This window comes from Haliotis cracherodii, unplaced genomic scaffold (genome assembly GCF_022045235.1).
Source record: "Haliotis cracherodii isolate W230 unplaced genomic scaffold, xgHalCrac1.p SCAF_2, whole genome shotgun sequence".
NCBI classification, from domain to species: Eukaryota; Metazoa; Mollusca; class Gastropoda; order Lepetellida; family Haliotidae; genus Haliotis; species Haliotis cracherodii.
The window spans coordinates 73110528-73138101 of NW_027266275.1; the positions used below are offsets into that span (position 1 = coordinate 73110528).

Genomic DNA, 27574 nt, shown 5'->3' on the forward strand with positions numbered 1-27574 from the left:
CGATGTAAGCCTCGTTTGGGGATTATAAACAGCACTTGAGATGAGCGCTCGTTGGCACAACAATTTGGTGTGTTGCCTCCCTTAGACGCTTGTCGTGGGTCGAATCCCATTAGGACCATTGGTTTGACTGCACCATGACCGTGCTCGTGGGCTCCGGGAAAAACGTGGCGCATGCTAGGGTGTTAATGGAACGCTGTTGATAAGACAAACCGTGGTGTAGCAGAGTGGACCAGGAATGTTGGGCACTCTATTTTGCAAATTGTTATTTGTGTGTATATCATTTGAGAAGAGACTTGGGTTGGGAGGGTAATAACTTTCATTAGATCCATAGCAAAGTGATGCTTTAGTTCAGAGTCACAAAACTAAAAAAAATAAACAAATAAAAAACACGAGCTAAATTTGGATGAATTTAAAACAAAATAACTAGGACATTGGACGCCGGATGTTAAGGATCCCGCCAGTAAAGACATTGAATACATGGGTAAGGGAACTATCACATTCAGAACAGCAAGACTCCTCTATCATATTGTTTGCGTGAACGGGAACGAAATTTTATGTTGAAAAGAACGTGAAATGACATAAAAACAACATATGGTGTAAATGCAAATAATACTTTATAATAACTGTTCAAAGTTTGATATTTACATAACACTTTATGTACAGTACCTATGTGTAAAGCATGGTATTTACAGACGACACGATACCGACGCGCCATCCCCGAATATCCAGACCATTAGCATAACCACCGTGCTCTGACGTTCCGCTGGTGACACGACATTTTCACTACTAGGGCGTGTATGTTGGTCCATGCCCCGACATCGTTACTGCTCTTTCAAGAGCATCCCTTTAAATAACGCGTTCACAAGAGATCTCATATTTTATCTCACGAAGGCTTCAAAGCTATCGGTACACACCGACCAAGACATCATTTGATTAATGTTCTACCTACCTAATATCTGATCTCAGGGTTCCATTAATCCAATTTTTGTCTGGAAAGGGATAACACCAACGGTGCTACAATATTACATTTTACAACATTCGTCGGTAACCATGGACACCTGCAGGTTCAACACGTGCTGAAACAAAGGTTCTGTGAACTCCGTTGACTCTCGGCAATCTCCGGTGGTCATAGATGGCATGTCGGCTTAAGATTATTCTACGTCGGTGAGAAACTCCCTTTGTCAAACACATTATAGCTGTGTTGTAAGCAGTGTAAACGTAAAAATATGCAACAACACATTATACCTATATTATACACACATATGTACATGTCATACAACACTAATATGTATCACACTCGCGATGTGGCGGTAATACAGTCAACTTCCGGCGGAACCGGAACAAGTTTCATCGCCCTCAGCATGTTCAGGTGTCATACCATGATGGTCCATGGTTCCAGCACGTTCCACAGTTACACAACACGAAGCCCTCTATATACCAAGTCCGCATACGTCGCACAACAGTTATGCATATGCCACATCAGCGCCACCTGGTGTCCGTGAGGCGTTGCTCACAATACACTCGATTCACAGTATCCTTGTCAGGTCAAGGTAGTCCTGCTCAGCATCCACAATAGCACGAATCTGTGATTGGGTACGGCACCTTCACCCATTTGCATCGCTTCCCGAGTTTAACATGGCGGCCCCTGTGGGGTCGCACCCAGGTCTCCGTGTCATTGGAGTCATCATCCGAGTTCCCGCCATGCCTTGAGGGTCGTCTGCCTCGACCTCTGCCTCCCCGCCAGGGTCGACAGTGCCACCTGAGAATCTTGATCCGTCGTGATTTAGTGGGGATACAGTGCATCCCTGGGGGCCAGGAACAGGAAGGGGTCCCTACACACTCCCCACGCTTAATCCAGCGTGGCCAGAAGAAGCTACCAAGGTCCTCCCAGCGGTAATGGACCGGGCACGAGGCCCTGCGAACCAGCCAAGACTGCATCGCTTGGATCACCGTCTGATTCAACTGAAGCTGCAAACCGTTGATGTCGGTCAGGTCGATGTCGAGGCTCTGTACGGCGTCCACCGTCTCGTCCTGCACTTGTTGCACTATTATTTCATTAACAATGCTCGGTCTCTCGACAGACATGTAGTTTTTGTTGAAATCCCCTGAGAGTCTTTTCATGAGTTTGTGTGTCTTGAGATGCTTCTTCCTGGGTTTGAGTCTGAGAAGGTCAGAATCACGGGTGGGTATTTTCAACATCAGTCCTTGGGAAGCGGGGTTTACGGGCAATGAAGGTTGGATCGCCCTTCTCATGAACGGCGCCATGTTGCCGACAACGTCACCCAGCAACTGAACGCCGACGACCACGGACATCAGACTGTGGAGGACGTCATTCATCCTCATCGTGAGCCTCTGCAACATACAAACATACAAGTACAGGCCAATGACACTATTTCATGAATCAGAGTCAGCGAGGATGGGTTGAACAGTGTTAACGATTTGGTGATATTCCTCGAAACGTGCTTTTCATGAGACATGGCAAGGTTAATACCAGACAGTCTGGCGGACAACCCAAACTCGCAGCAACAGCAATCGTCCTAAAGTAAAACAAATGCATGAATGTTAAGATGCAGTTATAGACAACGACACCCTATTAATGCAAAAAAAACCGCTTCATGTAAAATCGCCAGGATTAACAAAAACATTCGAAAGAATAACTGATGCAGTGACCTGTTTGTTACAACGGCAATCGTCCGTTAGACGGGTTAACTGATTAGCGGTGTTTCTTTGTATGAAGACGCATATGCTCGTTGTGGTGCACACATAGCCAACATCGGGGTGACGCCTGAGTCGGAGACGGTATGGTTGCCACATGGCAGACTCCAGAGATGAATGTCGGATCACGCACCTGCTCCTTAGAGAAGCAAATTCCACATAAACATGGGCTACATGTACTGATGTCAGCACTTGGGCTGCTAAGACATTGAAAAAGACAAGTAATACAATTTCAGTTGCTATAACGTTACAGCACGTGCGTTTCTATGTGTCATGAGTTATGCTCTCACAACTAGACATCCTGCGTGTCTCCATATTGGTGGGTGTCGTCCAATACACCCGAAACAGCGAAATGCTATTGGTCTGACTAATCACAACTATTCAGAGAACATAGAACATTACTACATGTGACTATTCAGAGAACACAGAACATTGCTACATGTGACTATTCAGAGAGCATAGAACATTACTACATGTGACTATTCAGAGAGCATAGAACATTACTACATGTGACTATTCAGAGAACACGGAACATTGCTACATGTGACTATTCAGAGAGCATAGAACATTACTACATTTAACTATTCAGAGGACACAGAACATTGCTACATGTGACTATTCAGAGAGCATAGAACATTACTACATTTAACTATTCAGAGGACATAGAACATTACTACATGTGACTATCCAGAGAACATAGAACATGGCTACATTTAACTTTTCAGAGAACATAGAACATTGCTACATGTGACTATTCAGAGAACACGGAACATTGGTACATGTGACTATCCAGAGAACATAGAACATGGCTACATTTAACTATTCAGAGAACATAGAACATGGCTACATGTGACTATTCAGAGAACACGGAACATGGCTACATTTAACCCCCATTTATCAGCTGATAAGGAATAAACACACATGCACACGATTATAATAGTTGCCCAAATGAACGCGAGAATTCTATAAGCCTAACACATTTATAGGTCCTGCTAATGGTCGACAATGAAACATCCCACTAATCAAATCACAGTCTACCATCGAAACAAACTTGGTTGTCGCGCAACAAAACCTTACCTACGCCACTCTCAGCAAGTTTTTTGTTTCACGGGTCAGTACTTTGCGTGGTATGTTGTCATGTCACCAGCTGTCTCCGGTCTTCTGGAGATCACTGACCAGACTCTCGCCGGGTTCACTGTCCTCGCCGAGTTGTCGGGGGTACTGCCGTAACTGCACACATCCGCTCCAACCATTCAATTATATTATTCTAATGACACATAATGTGGTAGGTACGCAACAGCGCATGATTGATCTCCAAATGTCGTGTTTTTACTCCTGGCCGGAGAGTGAGTGATGTGTTCTCGCTGTGAGATCTGCTATCCCCGTGACGTAGTTCTACAACCTGGTCACGTGACACGTGCGCTAACTCCCACGGTGTATAATCCTCCCATTCATGCTTTTTACGACTCGTGCGCGCATTCTGTTAGCGATTACCATTCCATCAAGCCTGGGGAACGGTGTCGCGCCAAACTGAACGTGCAGTCGGCACGTACACTGAACAATTGACAACCCCGGATGCGTGATGACGGGACAGTTAATTGGTTTACACCGAGCAATGACGGACGTACGGAGCCAGGTTACGCTGCAGTTAGGGCGTTAGCAGACGGAGGATGAGTTAATAAGTGTCTTCTTCATCACATTCTGCAATTTGAATCAGTTCCCAAGGTGGACGAGATTAGCAGCTGTAGCACTCTTCACAACCCCACATACACGCTCGCATACACCCACCCACACACACACACACACACACACACACACACACACACACACACACACACACGCTCGCATACACTCATACACTCTTATACACACACGCTCGCATACACCCATACGCTCTTATACATACACACGCTCGCATACACTCATACGCTCTTATACATACACACGCTCGCATACACCCATACGCTCTTATACACACACGCTCGCATACACCCATACGCTCTTATACATACACACGCTTGCATACACTCATACGCTCTTATACATACACACGCTCGCATACACTCATACGCTCTTATACATACACACACGCTCGCATACACCCATACGCTCTTATACACACACACGCTCTTATACACTCATACGCTCTTATACATACACACGCTCGCATACACTCATACGCTCTTATACACACACGCTCGCATACACCCATACGCTCTTATACATACACACGCTCGCATACACCCATACGCTCTTATACATACACATGCTCGCATACACCCATACGCTCTTATACATACACACGCTCGCATACACCCATACGCTCTTATACATACACACGCTCGCATACACCCATACGCTCTTATACATACACACGCTCGCATACACACATACGCTCTTATACATACACACGGTCGCATACACCCATACGCTCTTATACACACAGAGACACGTTCCACTCTAGCCCACATTCACATACACTCGTATACATACACACATGCTCGCTCCTCTCTAGCCCACATTCACATACACTCGTATACATACATACATGCTCGCTCCTCTCTAGCCCACATTCACATACACTCGTATACATATACACATGCTCGCTCCTCTCTAGCCCACATTCACATACACTCGTATACATACACACATGCTCGCTCCACTCTAGCCCACATTCACATACACTCGTATACATACACACATGCTCGCTCCTCTCTAGCCCACATTCACATACACTCGTATACATACATACATGCTCGCTCCTCACTAGCCCACATTCACATACACTCGTATACATACACACATGCTCGCTCCTCTCTAGCCCACATTCACATACACTCTTATACATACACACATGCTCGCTCCACTCTAGGCCACATTCACATACACTCTTATACATACACACATGCTCCTCTCTAGCCCACATTCACATACACTCTTATACATACTTGAATTGTTGAATTGTTGTGTAGGGATGAATTTGTTGTGTTGTAATTCAATGTTGTGTCGTAATTATTTGTTTCGTAACCAATTGGTATGTCGTAATCATTTTGTTGAACTGTATTCTTTGTGTGTCGTGTCAATTTGTTGTGTCGTAGTACGTTTTTGTGTCCGAATACATGTCTTGTGACGTAATACATTTTTGTACCGTAATATATTTCTTCTACAGTAATACTTTTTGTGTCGTAAATATTTTGCTGTTGTAAACAGAGTGTTGTGTCTTAATCAGTTTGTTGGGGCATTTTTAGATTGGTGCATTTCAGAGACACCGCCGACCCTGCATGGAAGCCGATTTCACATAGTGCGATCCTGGAATAGTTTTGCACGAGCGTATGAATTCCTAAATAAAAACAAAGAAAAAGGGCTAATGTTAGGGTTTAAGTAGAGCCTCGACGGGCCATACTTATCGCTGAGCACCCAGAGGGCTGCATTCACACCAAGCCAGGAGAAGGATCCGATAACGCATCGACACGAGGAGACATACATATGATAGTCCAACATTATTTACATGTAATTATAAGTTGGTTCCATTCTGGCGCCAGTATGCGGAGAGTGACGTCACGATGCGCAGACGTCATGCGCCGTGGAGCACGTAGTGGCATTAGTGATAAGGCGGCAACAGTTCCATTTGCCCGCTGTGATTCATGCCATGTCTGTGTGTCTGATGTGCTGCAAGACGTCCGCTGATATGACATGTCTGCCTCAGTTTGTCGACAGACGCACAGTAGTAGCAACGGAACATTAACTGTTGGTACTGCATTGTATCTTCATATATACATTACCAGAGGTTTGGGCAATAACCTTTATGGACAAGAGCTAGACCGGTGAATATCCGGGGTAGAATAGGCCTTCAGCAACCCATGAAGCCGTAGAAGGCGACTGTGCTAGTCGTAAGAGGCAACTAACGGGATCAGGTGGTCAGGCTCGCTGACTTGGTTGATACACGTCTTCGTATCCCAATTTTGTGGATCGATGCTCATGATGCCAATCCCTGGATTGTCTTATCCAGACGCGATTCTTTACAGACCGCCGTCATATGGCTGGAATATTGCTAAGTTCGGCGTTACAGAAAAACAAATCATGGCTTATACCCAGGTATTACAACATATACCACCAGACATTACTAATCCAAAAACAAAGGTACCTCCCATCTATGTCCATGAATCCTTACAAATAGTGTCGACACAAGGTGATTGTATCCTGCACCACCGGTGGCACCCGTCATAAACATATGCAACGACTAGTCAGTTGTTCACCTGAAAAAACCCACGCGAACAGTCAAAATAGGGATCATTATTTTTGGTACTGATGCGTCACATTTGGAAATGTCCTCCACAAGTGTACCTCAAACGTTTTAAAAGCTTCCCGGATGCCTTGAATGTTGTAACCTTGATCACACAACTTCTGAGCAAGAGTCGTATGATGCTCTTTGGAATCTTAGCGGAAACAGATTCATTGGTCCAGTGGTTTCCGAGATGTGTACGACGGACGCTAGACAGACAACGACATAAGCTCCCTTAACAAGTAAGCACCCCTCCAACCCCCACTCACCCCCCCTTCTCAACCTCTAGCTGCCTAATCTCAGCTCTACCCATTCCCTTTTCAGCTCTAAGTAAGAGACTGGAGGGTTGTTCCTGATTACACCAGTGTATATGTATCCATCTTCCCGAGGCAAGGGAGTAAACTGACTGTGAAAGTCCAGTTTTCACGCTTGCCGAACTTCTAGGTTCGACGGGTGCGCCATTACAAGTTATGTCCTTTCTATGCCCCTCGTATTAACTTATCAGATTCCACCTCTGATATCACTTGCATTTGCTTCAAACAAAATGGCGTCGACCAGTGAAGACGATTTGATCCATAATCAAGATCTTTCTTCGCGAAGTGCATCAAGTAAGATGAGCACCTTGATTAAAAATATAAGTAAATTAGAAAATATCTGTTGACTCTAAGTTGACTGTACACATGTTTTGCAAATCATGCAATCGACCGAAATCTGCACGGCTGTCGCCACGTTGTTTACGAACCGGATGTTCATTTCGTTACGCGATTTTGGTTGGACTATGCATAGACTCCAGCCAAAATGTAACTCCATAATTCCAACCTGGTTCGGCAAGGGTGTAAACTGGACTTTTTTATAGTCAGTTGGGTACTAAATGTAAACAACCCCCCCCCCCCCCCCCCCCCACACACACACACACAAACATACACACCACACACACATACTCATAGGCTTCGTTGAATACGTTCGCACAGCCAATCGTAACTAATGCTGTACATTCATACAACTGGCGATTCCGGAGGCAACGTCGATGACCGAGTCTCCAAAGGCTTAGTCGACACGACATCAGCAACATAACAACAGCGCAGCTCCCTCTACAACGTAAACAATGCCACCCCGTCTCACCCCACTGTATTTTATCCAGGGAAGACACCACCAAAGATGAAGCCATTGAACGATACCCACGTGACTTAAAACGTCACAATGGAATTCCCTTCTTATATACTACACCAGTGTTATTACTACCACCATAACATCTTGACTGATCGTATCTCTCACAAGGACGCTACAAACAGTACAACAATATAACCTTTGTTTTGACATGAAGCAGCTTTTGGTGACTATATTTAATGTATGACGCGATGCGACCTCGTTTTAGATAACGCCCAATGTTCTCTAGCTCGTCCCTATTGCCCTGTGTGCCCCGTGGCGCGTGTGACATGCTCCCCACCCCCCACCCCCCACCCCTGCTCGGCCTCCTATCTGGCGCTGACGTGTTAAGCGAACATAACACTCCACACATTTACAGTGGTGATAGATTTACCTCCTACAATTCGTGGCTCCTGCAGATATAGACTTCTTGTATCTTTAAAGGACGGCTGTTGTCAGTAAAGGAATTAAACAAAATATTTTATCACTGCAATAAAATTAGTAAGATTGTCAGAAAGTGTAAACGATCGGTCTGTAGCGACGGTTGTGGATGGGGATAAGGGCAGCCACGTCACACTGTGGCCGTATAACACAGGGTGAGCCTCACGGTGCCGTTCAGGGAAACACCTCCGTTTTTCAGTCAATCTGAAGCTAAGGCCGACGTCAGTATCAACACCACATTTCAATGTGGACGTAATCAGACTAGGCTGTCAACGCACATCGCATCACGACTGATAGCCGCAGAGCGTACTCTAGATACATATTGCCTTCATCTGTTTGTTTCGTAACAAACCATTGAGGAAGTAACGGAGGTCAGGTAGAAGCATATTGGAGCTATACTTCCTGGGTATTTAGCCCGATAGCTGTCTCTCTCGGTGTGAAGAACCACCATGCAGCCGCGAGGGTCACCGCCATCAGCTTCATTCATCTGAACGCCGTACCAGCTGTAGTGGTACTACCCCTGCCGTCATTTCTTTTCAACTAGGGGCCATTTGGTACTAGGGTCCGTTTGGTATAAGGGTCCGTTTTGTACTAGGGGCCGTTGGGTACTAGGGACAGTTGGGCACGAGGCATGGTTGGGCACTAGGCGCCGTTGGGTGCTAGGGGCCGTTGGGTACAAGGCACCGTTGGGTAGTAGGGAACGATGGGCACTAGGTGCCGTTGGGTACTAGGCACCGTTTGGTACTAGGGGCTACTGGGTACTAGGCACCGTTGGTCACTAGGGGCCGTTGGGTAGTAGGGGCCGTCGGGTACAAGGCACCGTTGGGTACTAGGCATTGTTTGGTACTAGGGGCCGATGGGCACTAGGGGCCGTTAGGTACTAGGCACCGTTGGGTAGTAGGGGCCGATGGGCACTAGGGGCCGTTAGGTACTAGGCACCGTTGGGTACTCGGCACCGTTTGGTACTAAGGGCCGTTGGGGACAAGGGGCCGTTGGGTACTGGGGGCCGTTTGGTACTAGGGGCCGTTAGGTACTAGCGGCCGTCGGGTATCCGGGCCGTTGGGTACAAGGCACCGTTGGGTACTATGCACCGTTTGGTACAAGGCACCGTTTGGTACTAGGGGCCCTTGGGTACTAGGCACCGTTTGGTACTAGGGGCCGTTGGGTACAAGGCACCGTTTGGGTACTAGGCATTGTTTGGTACTAGGGGCCGATGGGCACTAGGGGCCGTTAGGTACTAGGCACCGTTTGGTACAAGGCACCGTTTGGTACTAGGGGCCCTTGGGTACTAGGCACCGTTTGGTACTAGGGGCCCTTGGGTACTAGGCACCGTTTGGTACTAGGGGCCGTAGGGCACAAGGCACCGTTGGGTACTAAGGGCCGTTGGGTAGTAGGGGCCGTTGGGTACAAGGCACCGTTTGGTACTAGGCACCGTTTGGTACTAGGGGCCGTTGGGGACAAGGGGCCGTTGGGTACTGGGGGCCGTTTGGTACTAGGGGCCGTTAGGTACTAGCGGCCGTCGGGTATCCGGGCCGTTGGGTACAAGGCACCGTTGGGTACTAAGCACCGTTGGGTACTAGGGACCGTTTGGTACTAGGCGACGATGGGTACTAGAGACCGTTGGGTACTATGGGGCGATGGATACTAGGGGCCGTTGGGTACTAGGGACAGTTGGATACTAGGGACCGTTTGATACCAGGGGCCGTTGGGTACTAGGGACCGTTGGGTACTAGGGGCCGTTTGGTACTAGAGGTCGTTGGGTACTAGGAGCCGTTTGGTACAAGGCACCGTTGGGTACTAGGGGCCGTTGGGTACTAAGCACCGTTGGGTACTCGGTGCCGTTGGGCACTAGAGACCGTTGGGTACTAGGCATCGTTGGGTACTAGGGGCCGTTTGATACGAGGGACCGTTTAATACTAGGGGCCGTTGGGAACTAGGGACCGTTGGGTACTAGAGACCGTTGGGTACTAGGGACCGTTTGGTACCAGGGGCCGTTGGGTACTAGGCAACGTTGGGTACTAGGCAGTGTTGGGTACTAGGGGCCGTTTGATACTAGGGGTTGTTGGGTACTAGGGGCCGTTGGGTACTAGGGGCGTTTGATACTAGGCACTTTTGGGTGCTAGTCATCTTTGGGTACTAGGCACCGTTAGGTACTAGGGGCCGTTTGGTACGAGGCACCGTTGGTTACTAGGGGCAGTTGGGTAGGCTTGTGGTTCACCGTTACTTCCTCACAGAAGATTCGTTTTCGATACCCCTCATGGGTGGAATGTATGAAGCCAGTGTTAGTGTCTCCAGGACATGATGACAGACAAGTGACACGGTACAGGACGTGATGACAGATATGTGACATGGTACAGGATGTGATGACAAACAGGTGACACGGTACAGGACATGATGACAGACAGGTGACATGGTACAGGACGTGATGACAGACAGGTGACATGGTACAGGATGAGATGACAGACAGGTGACATGGTACAGGACGTGATGACAGACATGTGACGCGGTACAGGGCATGATGACAGACAGATGACGCGGTACAGGACGTGATGACAAACAGGTGACGCGGTACAGGACGTGATGACAGACAGGTGACACGTTACAGGATGTGATGACAGACAAGTGACGCGGTACAGGACGTGATGACAGACATGTGACACGTTACAGGATGTGATGACAGACAGGTGACATGGTACAGGATGTGATGACAGACAGGTGACACGTTACAGGATGTGATGACAAACAGGTGACGTAGTACAGGACGTGATGACACACAGGTGACACATTCCAGGACGTGATTACAGACAGGTGACATGGTACAGGACGTTATTACAGACAGGTGACATGGTACAGGACGTGATGACAGACATGTTACACGTAACAGGATGTGATGACAAACAGGTGACGTGGTGCAGGACGTGATGACAGACAGGTGACATGGTACAGGACGTTATTACAGACAGGTGACATGGTACAGGACGTGATGACAAACAGGTGACATGGTACATGACGTGATGACAAACAGGTGACATGGTACAGGACGTGATGACAGACATTTGACGCGGTACAGGACGTAATGACAGACAGATGACGCGGTACAGGACGTGATGACAGACAAGTGACGCGGTACAGGACGTGATGACAGACATGTTACACGTTACAGGATGTGATGACAGACAGGTGACGTGGTACAGGACGTGATGACAGACAGGTGACGTGGTACAGGACGTGATGACAGACAGGTGACATGGTACAGGACGTGATGACAGACAGGTGACAGGTTACAGGGTGTGATGACAGACAGGTTACATGGTACAGGACGTGATGACAGACAGGTGACATGGTACAGGACGTGATGACAGACAGGTGACGCGGTACAGGACGTGATGACAGACAAGTGACATGGTACAGGATGTGATGACAGACAGGTTACATAGTACAGGACGTGATGACAGACAGGTGACATGGTACAGGACGTGATAACAGACATGTGACACGGTACAGGATGTGATGACAAACAGGTGACGTGGTACAGGACGTGATGACAGACAGGTGACATGGTACAGGACGTGATGACAGAAAGGTGACACGGTACAGGACGTTATTAAAGACATGTGACATGGTACATGACGTGATGACAGACAGGTGACATGGTACATGACGTGATGACAGACAGGTGACATGGTACATGATGTGATGACAGACAGGTGACGCGGTACAGGACGTGATGACAGACAGGTGACGCGGGACAGGATGTGATGACAGACATGCGACACGTTACGGGATGTGATGACAGACATGTGACACGGTACAGGACGTGATGACAGACAGGTAACATGGTACAGGACGTGATGACAGAAAGGTAACACATTCCAGGACGTGATGACAGACAGGTGACACATTCCAGGACGTGATGACAGACAGGTGACATGGTACAGGATGTGATGCCAGACAGGTGACACGGTACAGGACGTGATGACAGACATGCAACATGCTACAGGATGTTATAACAGACAGATGACATGGTATATGACGTGATGACAGAGAGGTGACACGGTAGAGGACGTGATGACAGACAGGGGACATGGTAAAGGACGTGATGACAGACATGTGACACATTCCAGAACGTGATGACAGACAGGTGACATGGTATATGACGCGATGACGGAGAGGTGACATGGTAGAGGACGTGATGACAGACAGGGGACATGGTACAGGATGTTATAACAGACAGATGACGTGGTATATGACGTGATGACAGACAGGGGACACGGTACAGGACGTGATGACAGACAGGTGACATGGTACAGGACGTGATGACAGACATGTGATACATTCCAGAGCACGCGCTGCCAAATACCATACACCAAACAGCATTTTTAACATTCTAACAAGTGACTGAGACAAGCAACAAGTCTTGTCTGTATTTATATGCCCGTTTATTTGTACAGGACGTGTGAGAGGATCCAACGTGACACCCTTCCCATTAGTCTCTGTCATTCAAATATTATCCCACCAAACGGTGTAAATATATTACATAGGTCCTCTCCTAATTTACGTTTAGATGCACGAAAGGAATTTCAAGGCGTGGAATTTTACAACATCAGGCTTATTCGTAGACCGTGTCAAGTATAATGCGCAAGGTGCTCACGTCGACGGGCAAGGTGCATGTCGGGAAGCCATCAATTAGGGGTACCACTCTTGCCAATCAGAGCCGAGGACAACACAAGGTGTTCCCTGGTTGAGGAATAAACGACACGTCTTATAAGCCCTGACACATGTATGCGTATTTATTGTTGCTAAGTCGGTGTTCATATTTGAGAAAAAGATGGCGAGACCTGGAAAAGTTCGTAACTCTAAGTAGACGCGTGTTGTCTTAGATTGCTCAAGACGTGGAGGGGATTCTCCTCTCTTACTGAAATAGGTGAGCAACAAACTTCTCTCAGCATTCCTGTATTTTCGGGCAAATAGCTGACCTTTGAGGCCAAGGATGCAGTTTCGTCCATTTACCGAAGATGTTCAACACGATTTGGTTACAAAAGTGACTTTCTCAAACTGGGCGTCATTTGAAGGTGAAGGTCAACGTGAAAACGCAAATAACAGCCATGCTCTAGTGCCATTACGCGTGCAAACCTAAAAGTACTACCGACAGTTGTTGACCATTGCAATGATTATCTGTATGTTTACCCTGCAAAGTCAAAACACCTTGTCCTGCTAGGAAATAACGTGTGGATATTACGGTTATGTAGTAAAAACTGATTTGATGGTAGAGCCCTTGATAGGGTATGGCATGCTATAAAATATTCATAAGCTCAATGCCAACGGCATCCGAGGTGATTCAGAAACTAGTGATGAATGGATATAGTTCAGAAAGTAACGATCAATGGTTATAATTCACAGAGAGAGTGAGTACGGTTTTACGCCGCTGTTAACACTATTCCAGCAATATCACGGCGGGGGACAACAAAAATGAGCTTGATACATTGTACCCATGTGGGGAATCAAACATGCGAACGCTTCAACCACTAGGTTACCCCACCTCCCCTTATAGTTCAGAAAGTAGTGGTCAGTGGTCATAACTCAGAATTTAAGACGTACAAGCAGGAGTACGTCAGGGATCTGCCCTTGACCCACATTTTTTGTTTTCTTTATCGTTTACAGTCATGGTATTATCGAAGTACGTCAGAGCACAATACGCATGTTTGATGACGATACATTAGTGACTTGGCAAAAATTTCGAAGTGTGCAGAAAAATCAGCAAGGGTGATTTAGACCTGGACGAATATATATACGTGGACGGTGGTCTCATTCAAGAAGTAGAACTCTATCAACACTCGGGCTACACTTCAAAGCGATTGTTCATGGAAAATTCATGTCGATGATATTGTTAAAAAGGGAAGTTCCATGATCAAATGTTCGAGGCATTTAAAATAGCGCTAATCTAGAAACTGTTGGAGATTATGTATACGTGTCCTATATTGCCGATTCTTTTACTATCGTTGTCATATATGGGGCAACTGTATTGACGAACAGTCACTGTAACGTGAAAATGTCGCCTTGGGTGCACTAAGAATTATTTGTGGTGCAGTTCTTTGTACCAGTAAGGACACCGATTTCAAATCTATCAAAGAGAGGCGGCAGCATTTCAGATATATTTATAAAAAATACAATGAATATCGGTATTGCGCCTGGTATCTAAATGAACTTATTCCAGGTCTAGCCCCATACAATAGTAATTATCAACTTAGAAATAGAAACAGTGAACAGTTTTATATGGAAACTAATTACTGAGCTATTCAGCCAGCGTAGACATTCTTAAATCAGTCCACGACTTTATTGGCAAGAGCTGAAGGTTCGAAAGATAAACAATGAAAACTACCCCTTGCACCCGGATGAGTATTTAATTTTATGCACGGTACGTTTAATTATGTTTAACATAAAGCAGTTTATTTTTCCAGCTATTTAAATTGTTTTCATGAAACAATATTTACATTAGCAATCCTGCTTGTTTACCAATCCAGATTTCATTTATTTATAAAAATATGTTTAAATCAGCTGATTTGATAGGAACACGGTTTGCGGCGGCCGCAGTGGTCCAATGCGACTCGAACACACAAGAGGATTGTGATAAATCTACAACAAATGTTTGTGTTTGTTTGCTTACAATATAAGGGCGCTTATTGTGGTCGAGTCATACAGTTATTAAATTCAACAACATAAAAACCTGCATCACGGGCAGCTGCAGAGAACGACTGAAGCCTCCCAAAAGAAAATAGTATCGCATCTCACGTGAGACCATCACGCTTACGATTATTCCCAAGCAAAGAGAAAGCTATATCAATCTGGAAGTGATAGACAAGGGTTGAATGACCGACGCGATTAGCTCGGTGAGTTTACACTGGAATAAGTTGTGAAGAAAATAGTATCTGCTGTCATTGAGGCTCTGTTTTACACTAAGTCACGACGCAAGAAGCAAGTGGCCGGCTGTGCGAGAGCATTCCTCGGCTGTAATTCAAACGCACACTAAAGTCGTATTTGTAAAAAAAAGTTTGTTTGGTTAAGTTTTTTGTATGTTTTGGTTGCTGAATCTGGTGATAACATCCCCCACCCCACCTCCACGCTGTTCCCCGGTGGTGCCGATACCGAGATGACGGATACGATCCATTAGCTTCAAAAACTGAGTTGCAAATCAGACGTAAAAGATTGGGTTACCTGGATCCAAGCTGCATTGAAGACTACACGTGTTATTTCAGTGCAAACTCTGCAAGGAAGCTAAGCGAGTACGGATATACTTTTTGCACTTATACATACGTCGCTTCCGGACAGCGTATACTCACTAATACAATCAGAATGAAGCCTTACCGTAAAGGCGTAACACAACTGCTATACCCTGCATCGTACGTATAATACACAGGTGCCTCTTGAGTGCCGTATACTACGCTCGCCCCGAGTGGGTAAAAAGTATGTTACGCTGCCTAGCGCGAACCACACACGACATAGACCCTAAATTGGTAAATAGTATGTTACGCTGATCTTGAACGCCGCCTTTTGCGGGTCCTGCACGCGACGTAGATCCCGAGCGGATGAATAGTACGTTTCACTGATCTTGAACGCTTCCTGGCACACAACGTAGATCCCTGGTGGATGAATTATTACGTTACGCTGATCTTGAACGCTGCCTCACGATTACCACATACGACGTAGATCCCGAGTGGGTAAATAGTATGTTACGCTGATCTTGAACGCTGCCTTTCACACGATGTAGATCCCGAGTTGGTAAATAGTATGTTACGCTGATCTTGAACGCTGCCTTTCACACGATGTAGATCCCGAGTGGGTAAATAGTATGTTACGCTGATCTTGAACGCTGCCTTTCACACGACATAGATCCCGAGTGGGTAAATAGTATGTTACGCTGATCTTGAACGCTGCCTTTCACACGATGTAGATCCCGAGTGGGTAAATAGTATGTTACGCTGATCTTGAACGCTGCCTTTCACACGACGTAGATCCCGAGTGGGTAAATAGTATGTTACGCTGATCTTGAACGCTGCCTTTCACACGATGTAGATCCCGAGTGGGTAAATAGTATGTTACGCTGATCTTGAACGCTGCCTTTCACACGATGTAGATCCCGAGTGGGTAAATAGTATGTTACGCTGATCTTGAACGCTGCCTTTCACACGATGTAGATCCCGAGTGGGTAAATAGTATGTTACGCTGATCTTGAACGCTGCCTTTCACACGACATAGATCCCGAGTGGATAAATAGTATGTTACGCTGATCTTGAACGCTGCCTTTCACACGACATAGATCCCGAGTGGATAAATAGTATGTTACGCTGATCTTGAACGCTGCCTTTCACACGATATAGATCCCGAGTGGATAAATAGTATGTTACGCTGATCTTGAACGCTGCCTTTCACACGACATAGATCCCGAGTGGATAAATAGTATGTTACGCTGATCTTGAACGCTGCCTTTCACACGACGTAGATCCCGAGTTGATAAATAGTATGTTACGCTGATCTTGAACGCTGCCTTTCACACGACGTAGAACCCGAGTGGATAAATAGTATGTTACGCTGATCTTGAACGCTGCCTTTCACACGACATAGATCCCGAGTGGATAAATAGTATGTTACGCTGATCTTGAACGCTGCCTTTCACACGATGTAGATCCCGAGTGGGTAAATAGTATGTTACGCTGATCTTGAACGCTGCCTTTCACACGATGTAGATCCCAAGTGGGTAAATAGTATGTTACGCTGATCTTGAACGCTGCCTTTCACACGATGTAGATCCCGAGTGGGTAAATAGTATGTTACGCTGATCTTGAACGCTGCCTTTCACACGACGTAGATCCCGAGAGAATGAATAGTATGTTACGCTGATCTTGAACGCTGCCTTTCACACGACGTAGATCCCGAGTGGATAAATAGTATGTTACGCTGATCTTGAACGCTGCCTTTCACACGATGTAGATCCCGAGTGGGTAAATAGTATGTTACGCTGATCTTGAACGCTGCCTTTCACACGACATAGATCCCGAGTGGATAAATAGTATGTTACGCTGATCTTGAACGCTGCCTTTCACACGATGTAGATCCCGAGTGGATAAATAGTATGTTACGCTGATCTTGAACGCTGCCTTTCACACGATGTAGATCCCGAGTGGGTAAATAGTATGTTACGCTGATCTTGAACGCTGCCTTTCACACAACGTAGATCCCGAGTGGGTAAATAGTATGTTACGCTGATCTTGAACGCTGCCTTCCACACGACGTAGATCCCGAGAGGATGAATAGTATGTTACGCTGATCTTGAACGCTGCCTCACGAGTACCACACACGACGTAGATCCCGAGTGGATAAATAGTATGTTACGCTGATCTTGAACGCTGCCTTTCACACGACATAGATCCCGAGTGGGTAAATAGTATGTTACGCTGATCTTGAACGCTGCCTTTCACACGATGTAGATCCCGAGTGGGTAAATAGTATGTTACGCTGATCTTGAAAGCTGCCTCACGAGTACCACACACGACGTAGATCCCGAGTGGGTAAATAGTATGTTACGCTGATCTTGAACGCTGCCTTTCACACGATGTAGATCCCGAGTGGATGAATAGAACGTTACGCTGATCTTGAACGCGGCCTGGGACACGACGTAGATCCCGAGTGGGTAAATAGTATGTTACGCTGATCTTGAACGCTGCCTTTCACACGACGTAGATCCCGAGTGGATGAATAGAACGTTACGCTGATCTTGAAGGCTGCCTTTCACACGACGTAGATCCCGAGTGGATGAATAGAACGTTACGCTGATCTTGAACGCGGCCTGGGACACGACGTAGATCCCGAGTGGATGAATAGTGTGTTACGCTGATCTTGAACGCGGCCTGGGACACGACGTAGATCCCGAGTGGATGAATAGTATGTTACGCTGATCTTGAACGCGGCCTGGGACACGACGTAGATCCCGAGTGGATGAATAGAACGTTACGCTGATCTTGAACGCTGCCTAGCGTGTATTTCTCGAGACGTAGATCCCGAGTGCGCGAATAGTATGTTACGGTGATCTTGAACGCTGCCTATAGCGGGTACCGCACACGACGTAGATCCCGAATGGGTGAATAGTACGTTACGCTGATCCGGCAGATGAAGCATGAATTTTTATTGATATTAACATTATCTTCAGGAAGACACCTTACCAGGAGAGTACAGAAAACACCTTAAAATTTACCTTGAACGGTAAGAATACCAGTGAATACATCTGTAACGCAACATTGAATGGCGCCCTGTGAATACATCACGAACGTAACCTTGAACGCCTGGTGAATGCATCTCTATATCTAGTGTAACCTTGGACGCCTAGTGAATTCATCTCAAACGTAACCTTGAACGCCTAATGATAATATAGCTCAACCGTAACCTTGGACGCCTTGTGAATTCATCTCAAACGTAACCTTGAACGCCTAATGATAATATAGCTCAACCGTAACCTTGGGCGCCTTGTGAATATATCTCTAACGTAAACTTGAACGCCTAGTGAATGCATATCTAAAGTAACCTTGAACGCTCAATGAATGCATCTCTAAAGTAGCCTTGAACGAATAGTGAATGCATCTCTGACGTAACCTTGAACGCTCAATTAATGCATCTCTGACGTAAACTTGAACGCTCAATTAATGCATCTCTAAAGTAGCCTTGAACGACTAGTGAATGCATCTCTAAAGTAGCCTTGAACGACTAGTGAATGCATCTCTGACGTAAACTTGAACGCCTAATGAAAGCTTCTCAACGTAACCTTGAACGCCTAATGAATGCACCTCTACTGTAACCTTGGACGCATAATGAATGCATCTCTAAAGTAATGACGACGTCCACAAAACACATTTCAAATCTGATGAGGACCGGGTACACAATACCTTTTACAGGTATAAACATTACGGTGTTAGATACACCTGCCTGACAACTGTGACAATATGTCGTTCTTTAAGATATGAGGTGATACAGATTTAGAAGAACTGCCTGCCTGGCCGCAGTGAGGAGCGATTGTGATCGACCGTCCGCCATGTGATGTCTCAGTCTGATACCGAGCAGCACCGGGGAAACATGCATAGATAGGTACAGGCAGTGCACCCATGCCAAACTGGGCGTGGTTCAAGAAGTTGTTTTTTAAGGATCGACATTGAATAATGGCTCGTTGTGATGTTGATAAAGTATCATGCATGACTAGAGTCTCCGGAACCTGACTCTGCCTATAATCTAACCCGCCCCGACTGACAACATATAGGCCTCAGTGTGTTGTCACTGAAGCCTACAAGCAGGTTGAACGCTGGAGATACACCAAACTACAGCCGGGGTGATAATGAACCCTGCTGGCGCCCAAATGCTCATATTATGAACTCAATAATTCTCAGGTGACTGACTTAAATTGCATTTATACTGTTAAAACTAAAGCTGGTAAACCACAACGCGAGCACTGTCAATACTCAATGGGAAGAAAAACTAAACAACGAAATATGTTTTGTAGCTTCAGATGGTTCAGAAGAGACGAATTAACGACATAAAATAGAGGGCTGTTTGTCACATTTATTGGTTTCGGAAACAGTTCCCATGATAAACCATCTCAAGGCTCATTAGGAATGTCACTATCTCTCAGTGAAGCTTGTTATGTAATTGAAACCTACTGCGCTAACATATACCAGCGCGGAGAACCCCTTACTCACGGGATGATATAGCGAACCAGACTTCACCACTGGGAATTTCCCAAACACATAGTTTTGTTTAGTTGGGTAATAGTTTCCCTCCTGCGTCACGTGCTTGGTCGGACGCCATGTTGGCCTCGCTCTGCGCTCGGTTTCGCTTGGGTTCCCGCCTATCAGCTCACGCGGCCGGTTTAAACCCAGTTACACATATCGGCCTCCTGATATCGCAGCAATCTCATTGGTGAGATCTTGCCTTCCTCAGTGCATCCCACTGGCTGTGTCAACAAATGCGGCTTGATATTCTGTCTTCTGAAAAAACTGTTTTTGTGGGAATGTTTTTTATTGCCGATGACCCTAAACGAAGTCAATCCTTTGATAAGGATCATGCGCTAAAGAAAAAGAAGAAACATTATTATCAGGTATTATCAGAACATGTTCTGTGAAAAAGTTAGATACAATCGGATAACCTGATACAACGAACTTTGACATCGTGGATACCTTACAAGCCTGTTGACAAAAGATGGTGTCATTGTCCGGTTTGAAATATTGAATTGAACATCTGACATATTCAGGTGTTGATTCATTACGCAGTACTTATGAACCACATTTGGTGAGTGATTTTAAACCTTTATCGTCAATCAATAATATGTTTATATGGAGATAACGAAAACAAGGCCAATGGTGAAAATGTGAACAAGACTTCTCTCAGATATGTTCAAGTGTATGTAGAGGATGTAGACTCAGTACATTCTGGATTTGGAACACCAGTCTTTGCGGCCGCCATATTGGACGAGGCAGATCCACAGGGCTTTGTCAGATTATTCGGAACCCTCTCGCCGGCGTCATAAAAGAGTCGTCTCCGTGCAACATTCAGACACGTGGGCGTTATATATACTTGACCAGAGAGATCTATATACGCAGTAGCCATACTTGACCAGAGAGACCGATATACGCAGTAGCCATACTTGACCAGAGAGACCGATATACGCAGTAGCCATACTTGACCAGACGGAATGATATATGCAGTAGCCACACTTGACCAGAGAGACCGATATACGCAGTAGCCATACTTGACCAGACGGAATGATATACGCAGTAGCCATACTTGACCAGACGGAATGATATACGCAGTAGCCATACTTGACCAGACGGAATGATATACGGAGTAGCCATACTTGACCAGACGGAATGATATACGCAGTAGCCATACTTGACCAGACGGAATGATATACGGAGTAGCCGTACTTGATCAGGGAGACCGATATACGCAGTAGCCATACTTGACCAGACGGAATGATATACGCAGTAGCCATACTTGATCAGGGAGACCGATATACGGAGTCGCCATACTTGACCAGCCAGACGGATATACGGAGTCGCCATACTTGACCAGCGAGACCGATATACGGAGTAGCCATACTTGACCAGACGGAATGATATACGGAGTCGCCATACTTGATCAGGGAGACCGATATACGGAGTAGCCATACTTGACCAGGGAGACCAATATACGCAGTAGCCATACTTGACCAGATGGAATGATATACGCAGTAGCCATACTTGATCAGGGAGACCAATATACGCAGTAGCCATACTTGACCAGACGGAATGATATACGCAGTAGCCATACTTGACCAGAGAGACCGATATACGCAGTAGCCATACTTGACCAGACGGAATGATATACGCAGTAGCCATACTTGACCAGACGGAATGATATACGCAGTAGCCATACTTGACCAAGGAGACCGATATACGCAGTAGCCATACTTGACCAGACGGAATGATATACGCAGTAGCCATACTTGACCAGCCAGACCGATATACAGAGTCGCCATACTTGACCAGCGAGACCGATATACGGAGTAGCCACATTGACCAGACGGAATGATATACGCAGTAGCCATACTTGATCAGGGAGACCAATATACGCAGTAGCCATACTTGACCAGACGGAATGATATACGGAGTAGCCATACTTGACCAGAGAGACCAATATACGCAGTAGCCATACTTGACCAGACGGAATGATATACGCAGTAGCCATACTTAACCAGACGGAATGATATACGGAGTAGCCATACTTGACCAAGGAGACCGATATATGCAGTAGCCATACTTGACCAGACGGAATGATATACGCAGTAGCCATACTTGATCAGGGAGACCGATATACGGAGTCGCCATACTTGATCAGGGAGACCGATATACGGAGTAGCCATACTTGATCAGGGAGACCGATATACGGAGTAGCAATACTTGACCAGCGAGACCGATATATGTAGTAGCCATACTTGACCAGACGGAATGATATACGCAGTAGCCATACTTGATCAGGGAGACCGATATACGCATTAGCCATACTTGATCAGGGAGACCGATATATGCAGTAGCCATACTTGACCAGACGGAATGATATACGCAGTAGCCATACTTGATCAGGGAGACCGATATACGCATTAGCCATACTTGATCAGGGAGACCGATATATGCAGTAGCCATACTTGACCAGCGAGACCGATATACAGAGTAGCCATACTTGACCAGGGAGACCGATATACGCAGTCGCCATACTTGACCAGCGAGACCGATATACGCAGTAGCCATACTTGACCAGGGAGACCGATATACGCAGTAGCCATACTTGACAGAGAGACCGATATACGCAGTAGCTGTACTTGACCAGGGAGACCGATATACGCAGTAGCCATACTTGACCAGGGAGACCGATATACGCAGTAGCCATACTTGACCAGCGAGACCGATATACGCAGTAGCCATACTTGATCAGGGAGACCGATATACGCAGTAGTCTTACTTGACCAGTGAGACCGATATACGGAGTAGCCATACTTGACCAGGGAGACCGATATACGGAGTAGCCATACTTGACCAGGGAGACCGATATACGTAGTAACCGTATTTGACCAAGGAGACCGATATACGCAGTAGCTATACTTGACCAGGGAGAACGATATACGCAGTAGCCATAGTTGACAGAGAGACCGATATATGCAGTAGCCATAGTTGACAGAGAGACCGATATACGCAGTAGCCGAACTTGACAAGGGAGACAGATTTACGCAGTAGCCATACTTGACCAGGGAGACCGATTTACGCAGTAGCCATACTTGACCAGGGAGACCGATATATGCAGTAGCCATACTTGACCAGGGAGAATGATATACGCAGTAGCCATACTTGACCAAGGAGACCGATATACGCAGTAGCCATACTTGACCAAGGAGACCGATATACGCAGTAGCCATACTTGACCAGCGAGACCGATATACGCAGTAGCCATAGTTGACAGAGAGACCGATATACGCAGTAGCCATACCTGACCTGGAGAGCCGGTCTGGACCAGACATGGGTGATATGCTCCAGTGATATTGTTTTTTACCAGGATGATGATAATATATATAAATGCTGAGGCGGAAGTGGTCTGGGGTGCTACAGGGAATGGTAGTTTACGTGTTTGGTAGAAAATACCATCTGTGGTACAGTACTTCCCCGGGTACAGAGCCGACATTGGAACAACATTGTTCCTGTTGCAACACTACTCCTAGTACATAGCTACCCTGGATACAATAATAGTCCTGGTACATAGCTACCCTGGATACAATAATACCCCTGGTACATAGCTACCCTGGGTAAAATACTACTCCTGGTACATAGCTACCCTGGGTAAAATACTACTCTGGGTACATAGCTACCCTGGATACAATAATACCCCTGGTACATAGCTACCCTGGGTACAATACTACTCCTGGTACATAGCTGCCCTGGGTACAATACTACTCCTGGTACATAGCTTCCCTGGGTACAATACTACTCCTGGTACATAGCTACCCTGGGTACAATACTACTCCGGGTACATAGCTTCCCTGGGTACAATACTACTCTTGTTACTTAGCTACCCTGGGTACAATACTACTCCTGGTATACAGCTACCCTGGGTACAACACTACTCCTGGTATATAGCTTCCCCGGGTACAACACTACTCCTGGTATATAGCTTCCCTGGGTACAATACTACTCCTGGTACATAGCTTCCCTGGGTACAATACTTCTCCTGGTATACAGTTACTCTGGGTACAATACTACTCCTGGTACATAGCTACCCTGGGTACAATACTACCCCTGGTACATAGCTACCCTGGGTACAATACTACTCCTGGTACATAGCTACCCTGGGTACAATACTACTCCTGGTACATAGCTACCCTGGGTACAATACTACTCCTGGTACATAGCTGCCCTGGGTACAATACGACCCCCGGTACATAGCTACCCCTGGTTACAGCACTATCCCTGGTATACAGCTACCCTTGGTACAATACTACTCTTGGTATACAGTTACTCTGGGTACAATACGACCCCTGGTATATAGCTACTCCTGGTTACAGCACTATCCCTGGTATACAGCTACCCTGGGTACAACATTGTCCCTGTTACAACACTCCCCCCGTTACATGAATACCCCGAGCTTGTGACTTTCCCCATCACAACACAACCCGTAGTTTTTAACTACCCTGGTACAACACAGAACTTCTCCGTGGGGTGAGACGGTGTTATGAATCCCAATCCTTTGAAATTAGTTTGTACCAAGAAATATGTACATGCTCGTATTTCAGATAAATAATGTATTTTGGTAAAGAGCAATTGTTTGGGTTCTTTCGGGGAATAAGTTGCATGTATTGAAGTGCCACTTCAACCAAATATCCCAGCATTTTGACAACATGAACTGATCGGCATGCCATTGTCTGGTTTGAATATATGAAACAACTGGGGAGACGACGGCCGTGTAAGCCCAATGCTTAGTAAAAGGACACACGCACGCACGCACGCACGCACGCACGCACGCACGCAGGCACGCACGCAGGCACGCACGCACACACGCACACAGATATCCACATACACAGACAGACAGACACTGTGGAGATTGTGTTGGGGGACTGAGAGAGGGGATTGTGTGAGGGGATAGTGCGAGAGGGTTGTGCGAGGGGATTGCGTGAAGGGATTGCGTGTGAGGACTGTGTGAGGGGAATGTGTGAGGGGATTGTGCGAACGGGTTGTGCGAGTGGATTGCGTGAAGGGATTGCGTGTGAGGACTGTGTGAGGGGAATGTGTGAGGGGATTGTGCGAGGGGATTGTGCGAGAGGGTTGTGCGAGGGGATTGCGTGAGGGGATTGCGTGTGAGGACTGTGTGAGTGGATTGTGTGGGGGGATTGTGTGAGGGGATTGAGTGAGGGGATTGCGTGAGGGGATTGTGTGAGGGGATTGTGCGAGGGGGTTGCGCGAGGGGATTGCGTGAGGGGATTGCGTGTGAGGATTGTGTGAGAGGATTGAGTGAGAGGGTTGTGCGAGGGGATTGCGTGAGGATTGTGTGAGGGGAATGTGTGAGAGGATTGTGTGAGGGTATTGTGTGAGAGGGTGGTTTGAGGGGGTTGTGTGAGTTGACTGTGTGTGAGGATTGCGTGAGGGGATTGTGTGAGGGGATTGTGAGAGGATGGTTTGTGTGAGGTGACTGTGAGGGGATTGTGTGAGGGGATTGTGTGAGAGGACTACGTGAGGTGATTGTGCAGAAAGACTTGAATAATGGGGAATGACGATTGGTTCATTGCGTGATTGTAAACAGTTCCGCGCATTTTCAAGGTGATCACAAACACAGGAAGTACGTGTGTGTATGCGCAGATTCGTCTGCTTTAAATGCAGTTCCATGTCAGAATTAATGCATTGAGACACAGCAAACAAAAAGCAGTAAATACTTCCACACAGTAACACAGTGAAACATTCCCTTGTCATGTGTTTCAATTTCGACGCCTTGAAAATAGCGCTCGTGAAAAATAATCCACTTAAACAATCCAGTCGTTTCATCAGCATGCGACCTCAAATCAAATAAACACATTCTGCAAAAGGAAAATATTTCTATCAACTGACCCAGATTTTCAATAACAAGAACGCCAGGCGCACGTGCTATATCAAAGCGACACGTCTGATAATCCTGCAAGTTCAAGCAGACGACTCGGGAGTGTGTCAAGACAATACGTAGTGTAATTAGTGGTGCATGTGGTGTAGATGTCGCTGCTATCTGTCGCGGGCGGCGAGTCGCGGAGTTCCCAGCTGTCGTCAACACAGCCTTGCGCTCATAAGTTACATCCACAATCCTCAGGCTCCGTGCAGTGACAGTGTTGAGAGGACCAAGTGCATGTTTTAACGTGAAGTCCAATTATTTACCATCTACGTTTTAACGGTTTACAACATGCATTGTACATGGACCCATCAATGCACAGTTTGTCACTTTTAGAACGTTATTTGTTTAATATTCAGAGATAATCTGCAAATGTTCTTAGCTAAAACCGGTTTTATATTTTACATAACTTTACTCATAATAGTCTCGCGTAATTCCATAGGAAAGTATCACAAAATAATATGTAGTATGGATTGTATTTTCAAATATGTATATAAAGTAAGACTCAAATAAATACCCGTGTATCACCAATGTGGGCTCGTCTGTTTGCTAACTCATTAAGATAACAATATTATGTACACCTTGTGAAAATCCTTCTTACTTTGATATTACGATCCATTTGGGGCAGTGACATTCTTGGTATTTTGCCATCAAATAATTTTCGAGGAATATATATATATATATATATATATATATATATATATATATATATATATATATATATATATATATATATATATATATATATACACTTTTTCTTATACGTAAATTTCATAGAGTAATGTATAACTGTCAGTGTTAGTTAATATATAACATTAAATAAGACTTAAATCTATTTAAATCTTAAATATGTTGTCAAATATCACCTGAAGGACTAATTATCATGTCTTACCTGAGCGGAGTGTCCTAGACGGCGGTCCTCGTCGGTAGGTGAACAGCGTTCTCGCAGTGTTGCGCTGGTGTGGACTTTATATTCCCCATGAATCTGCTACAAGCTGATGGCGAGATCGCTAACACTGGACCGTTTATCCGCGATTGTGGCCGCTGTTGCTGCTGCTGGCGACATCCAAACTGTTCTTTCTATCTCTACTTGAACCACGGCACGTACCACGCTCGAGGTAAGCAGGTCGTCTGCTCGGAGGCAGATTTGGCGGGAAGCTGACCGACTGGAGATCAGTAGTGGCGAGGTTGGTGTTTCTGAGACGAGAGTCGTAGACAATGGTGCCGTGTGTGGTGGCGGGACCACCCCTCGGGCACTGGAACCAAACTTCCCCCCGTTACGGCTCGAGGTGGAGACGTATC

General features: G+C 46.1%; 1 protein-coding gene across 3 annotated transcripts; it reads right to left on the reverse strand.

Annotated features, from left to right (window-relative positions):
- Positions 1-597: 597 nt before the first annotated feature.
- On the reverse strand, positions 598-27574 carry LOC139469612 (noggin-2-like). 3 transcript variants are annotated; one of them, XM_071251827.1, is made up of 2 exons: positions 27165-27574; positions 598-2352 (listed from the first exon to the last, which is right to left on the reverse strand). In XM_071251827.1, exon 2 carries the CDS (start codon positions 2341-2343, stop codon positions 1561-1563), a length of 783 nt encoding a protein of 260 aa, XP_071107928.1. In that variant the 5' UTR covers positions 2344-2352; positions 27165-27574; the 3' UTR covers positions 598-1560. The 3 variants fall into 3 exon arrangements, with proteins under 3 accessions (XP_071107928.1, XP_071107929.1, XP_071107927.1); XM_071251828.1 differs by lacking the exon at positions 27165-27574 and adding an exon at positions 3797-4256; XM_071251826.1 differs by lacking the exon at positions 27165-27574 and adding an exon at positions 3793-4256.

Bases quoted from the DNA above. Each gene is read 5' to 3' on its own strand.
- LOC139469612 (XM_071251827.1), bottom strand. From the start codon at position 2,343: ATGAGGATGAATGACGTCCTCCACAGTCTGATGTCCGTGGTCGTCGGC.